Here is a 5,631-nt window from a genome sequence, read left to right on the forward strand (position 1 = left end):
ATATTAATTTATAATTCAAAAGATATTTATATTTTTAAAAATAAAAAAGGTCATTGCGACTTTTCACGATTCTTTGTCACAATTCTGAGTTTTTTTTATCTCAGAATTGCATGATATAAAGTAAAAATTGTGAGATTAAAAAGTTGCAATTATATATATATATATGTATGAAAAGTGGCATACTAATGTTTATGAAGGCAGTGGGTTAAATGCAATTGATTTAAAGTCATAACGCCATTGTTTACATGTTTTATTGTTCTTTATTATATAAACAAATTTGAAAAATATTGCATTGCCCCTTAAAACAAAATTAAGAAAGAGTTGATTTAAATAAAATGCACAGATATCAAAATAAAAGAGAATAACTTGACCATATGCAAACAATTTTACACACATGTACAGTCACAATGAAGCTTTAGCTCAAATAAATAAAGTACGGATGATAGTGTGTTTCGGTAAATGATAGATGTTTCTATCAACCTTTATATTCTGCAACAAATAAATAAAATAAAATAAATATGCACTTTTATTATGGATATGTATTTATTTTTGTGATAGATATATGCACTTTTATGATGGATATATATTTACTTTTATGATGGACAGATGCACTTTTATGATGGATAGATGCACTTTAATGATGGAGAGATGCACTTTAATGATGGATAGATTTCACTTTAATGATGGATAGATTCACTTTTATGTTGGATAGATGCACTTTAATGATGGATAGATGCACTTTTATGTTGGATAGATGCACTTTTATTATGGATAGATGCACTTTAATGATGGATAGATGCACTTTTATGTTGGATAGATGCACTTTTATTATGGATAGATGCACTTTAATGATGTATAGATGCACTTTTATTATGGATAGATGCACTTTAATGATGGATAGATGCACTTTATTGATGGATAGATGCACATTTATTATGGATAGATGCACTTTTATTATGGATATATATTTATTTTTATGATAGATATATGCACTTTTATGATGGATATATATTTACTTTTATGATGGATATATGCACTTTTATGATGGATAGATGCACATTTATTATGGATAGATGCACATTTATGATGGATAGATGTAATTTTATGATGGATAGATGCACTTTTATGATGGATAGATGCACTTTAATGATGGATAGATGCACATTTATGATGGATAGATGTAATTTTATGATGGATAGATGCACTTTTATGATGGATAGATGCACTTTTATGATGGATAGATGCACATTTATGATGGATAGATGCACATTTATGATGGATAGATGTAATTTTATGATGGATAGATGCACTTTTATGATGGATAGATGCACTTTTATGATGGATAGATGCACATTTATGATGGATAGATGCACATTTATGATGGATAGATGCACTTTTAGGATGGATAGATGCACTTGTATGATGGATAGATGCACTTTTATGATGGATAGATGCACTTTTATCATGGATAGATGCACTTTTATGATGGATAGATGCACTTTTATGATGGACAGATGCAATTTTATGATGGATGGATGCACTTTTATGGACTTTTTTTTAAATATAACTGATTGTATTCATCTGAAAGAAGAATGTTATATACACCTAGGATGAGGGTGAGTATATTATGGGCTAATTTTCATTTTTGGATGAACTATCCCTTTAAAGACACAGAAAATACAACTATAATTTAAAAATGTAATCTTGTGGATAATAAAGTCCATTAATGTGGCCAGTCACACTTCCACGGCTTGGACTCGGGCGCCTTCAGACACTTTCCCAGTCGCTCACAGCCAGCAGGACTCCAGTTCTGAGGACACACACACAGAAGATGCTGAAGACTCGTTCAAGTCAAGTCTTTGTAGGCTTTTCTCACTGCAAAACTGTGTATTTAGTTGTCATTGATGCACAGAAGATTGTTCATGTAGAGCAACAGCGCCATCACGTGTTCACTGACAGCAACAGTTTTTATCATAGGAACTCTTCAACTGTGAGAGACGGAATCTAAAACAAAAATCCAGAAAATCACATTGTATGATTTTTAAATAATTAATTTGCATTTAATTGTAGGACATAAGTATTTGATCACCTACCAACCAGTAATAATTCCGGCTCTCACAGACCTGTTAGTTTTTCTTTAAGAAGCCCTCCTGTTCTCCACCCATTACCTGTATTAACTGCTCCTGTTTGAACCCGTTACCTGTATAAAAGACACCTGTCCACACACTCAATCAAACAGACACCTGTCCACACACTCAATCAAACAGACACCTGTCCACACACTCAATCAAACAGACTCCTGTCCACACACTCAATCAAACAGACACCTGTCCACACACTCAATCAAACAGACACCTGTCCACACACTCAATCAAACAGACACCTGTCCACACACTCAATCAAACAGACACCTGTCCACACACTCAATTAAACAGACACCCGTCCACACACTCAATCAAACAGACACCTGTCCACACACTCAATCAAACAGACACCTGTCCACACACTCAACCAAACAGACACCTGTCCACACACTCAATCAAACAGACACCTGTCTACACACTCAATCAAACAGACACCTGTCCACACACTCAATCAAACAGACACCTGTCCACACACTCAATCAAACAGACTCCTGTCCACACACTCAATCAAACAGACTCCTGTCCACACACTCAATCAAACAGACACCTGTCCACACACTCAATCAAACAGACTCCTGTCCACACACTCAATCAAACAGACACCTGTCCACACACTCAATCAAACAGACACCTGTCCACACACTCAATCAAACAGACACCTGTCCACACACTTAATCAAACAGACACCTGTCCACACACTTAATCAAACAGACACCTGTCCACACACTCAATCAAACAGACTCCTGTCCACACGCTCAATCAAACGGACACCTGTCCACACGCTCAATCAAACAGACACCTGTCCACACACTCAATCAAACAGACACCTGTCCACACACTCAATCAAACAGACTCCTGTCCACACACTCAATCAAACAGACACCTGTCCACACACTCAATCAAACAGACACCTGTCCACACACTCAATCAAACAGACACCTGTCCACACACTCAATCAAACAGACACCTGTCCACACACTCAATCAAACAGACACCTGTCCACACACTCAATCAAACAGACACCTGTCCACACGCTCAATCAAACAGACACCTGTCCACACACTCAATCAAACAGACACCTGTCCACACTCTCAATCAAACAGACACCTGTCCACACGCTCAATCAAACAGACACCTGTCCACACACTCAATCAAACAGACACCTGTCCACACACTCAATCAAACAGACTCCTGTCCACACACTCAATCAAACAGACACCTGTCCACACACTCAATCAAACAGACACCTGTCCACACACTCAATCAAACAGACACCTGTCCACACACTCAATCAAACAGACTCCTGTCCACACACTCAATCAAACAGACACCTGTCCACACGCTCGATCAAACAGACACCTGTCCACACGCTCGATCAAACAGACTCCTGTCCACACACTCAATCAAACAGACACCTGTCCACACACTCAATCAAACAGACACCTGTCCACACACTCAATCAAACAGACACCTGTCCACACACTCAATCAAACAGACACCTGTCCACACACTCAATCAAACAGACACCTGTCCACACACTCAATCAAACAGACACCTGTCCACACATTCAATCAAACAGACACCTGTCCACACACTCAATCAAACAGACACCTGTCCACACACTCAATCAAACAGACACCTGTCCACACACTCAATCAAACAGACACCTGTCCACACTCTCAATCAAACAGACACCTGTCCACACGCTCAATCAAACAGACACCTGTCCACACACTCAATCAAACAGACACCTGTCCACACACTCAATCAAACAGACTCCTGTCCACACACTCAATCAAACAGACTCCTGTCCACACTCAATCAAACAGACACCTGTCCACACACTCAATCAAACAGACACCTGTCCACACACTCAATCAAACAGACACCTGTCCACACACTCAATCAAACAGACACCTGTCCACACACTCAATCAAACAGACACCTGTCCACACACTCAATCAAACAGACACCTGTCCACACACTCAATCAAACAGACACCTGTCCACACACTCAATCAAACAGACACCTGTCCACACACTCAGTCAAACAGACACCTGTCCACACACTCAATCAAACAGACACCTGTCCACACACTCAATCAAACAGACACCTGTCCACACACTCAATCAAACAGACACCTGTCCACACACTCAATCAAACAGACACCTGTCCACACACTCAATCAAACAGACACCTGTCCACACACTCAATCAAACAGACACCTGTCCACACACTCGATCAAACAGACACCTGTCCACACACTCGATCAAACAGACACCTGTCCACACACTCAATCAAACAGACACCTGTCCACACACTCAATCAAACAGACACCTGTCCACACACTCAATCAAACAGACTCCTGTCCACACACTCAATCAAACAGACTCCTGTCCACACACTCAATCAAACAGACACCTGTCCACACACTCAATCAAACAGACACCTGTCCACACACTCAACCTCTCCACAATGGCCAGAGAGCTGTGTAAGGACATCAGGGATAAACTGTAGACCTGCACAAGGCTGGGATGGGCTACAGGACAATAGGCATCAGCTTGGTGAGAAGGCAACAACTGTTGGCGCAATTATTAGAAAATGGAAGAAGTTCAAGATGACGGTCAATCTCCCTCGGTCTGGGGCACCAATGAACAGCATCAATGATCATGAGAGCTGGGACCACAGTCTCACAGAAAACCATTAGTAACACACTACACCTAGAAGGTCATGTGGTCTGATGAGAGAAAAATAGAGCTTTTTGGTCTGAACTCTACTCGCCGTGTTTGGAGGAGGATGAGTACAACCCCAAGAACATGTATCGGCCATGTATCGCGAGATGACAACGACCCGAAACACACAGCCAGGGCAACTGAGGAGTGGCTCCGTAAGAAGGTCCTGAAGTGGCCTAGCCAGTCTCCAGCCCTGAACCCAATAGAAGATCTTTGGAGGAGCTGAGAGTCCGTATTGCCCGGCGACAGCCCCGAAACCTGAAGGATCTGGAGAAGGTGTGTGTGTGGAGGAGAAGGTGTGTATGGAGGAGAAGGTGTGTATGGATGAGTGGACCAGAATCCCCAGTGTGTGCAAACCTGGTCCAGAACTACAGGAAACATGATCCCTGTAACTGCAAACACAGGTTTCTGTACCAAATATGAAGTTCTGCTTTTCTGATGTATCAAATACTTATGTCATGCAATAAAATGCAAATTAATTACTTAAAAATCATACAATGTGATTTTCTGGATTTTTGTTTTAGATTCCGTCTCTCACAGTTGAAGAGTTCCTATGATAAAAACTGTTGCTGTCAGTGAACACGTGATGGCGCTGTTGCTCTACATGAACAATCTTCTGTGCATCAATGACACTAAATACACAGTTTGGTGTAAAAATAATTTTTGTATATGTATATACAAAAATAATTTGAAAAATAATAGTAATTAATAATGATGAACAGTCTTTGTAGGCTTTTCTACTCATTTATAAAACA

The 5,631-nt window shown here is 40.0% G+C and overlaps 1 protein-coding gene across 1 annotated transcript in view; it reads right to left on the minus strand.

Annotated features, from left to right (window-relative positions):
* Positions 1 to 221: 221 nt before the first annotated feature.
* galns (galactosamine (N-acetyl)-6-sulfatase) overlaps positions 222 to 5,631 on the minus strand; it is a 54,321-nt gene continuing 48,911 nt past the window's right edge. The window contains exon 14 of the mRNA XM_079638118.1: positions 222 to 1,810. Within this exon, the coding sequence (XP_079494244.1) occupies positions 1,724 to 1,810 (87 nt within the window). The 3' untranslated portion in view covers positions 222 to 1,723. The remainder of the gene's footprint in view (positions 1,811 to 5,631) is intronic.

This window comes from Phoxinus phoxinus (genome assembly GCF_949152265.1).
Source record: "Phoxinus phoxinus genome assembly, chromosome: 2".
Classification (NCBI taxonomy): Eukaryota; Metazoa; Chordata; class Actinopteri; order Cypriniformes; family Leuciscidae; genus Phoxinus; species Phoxinus phoxinus.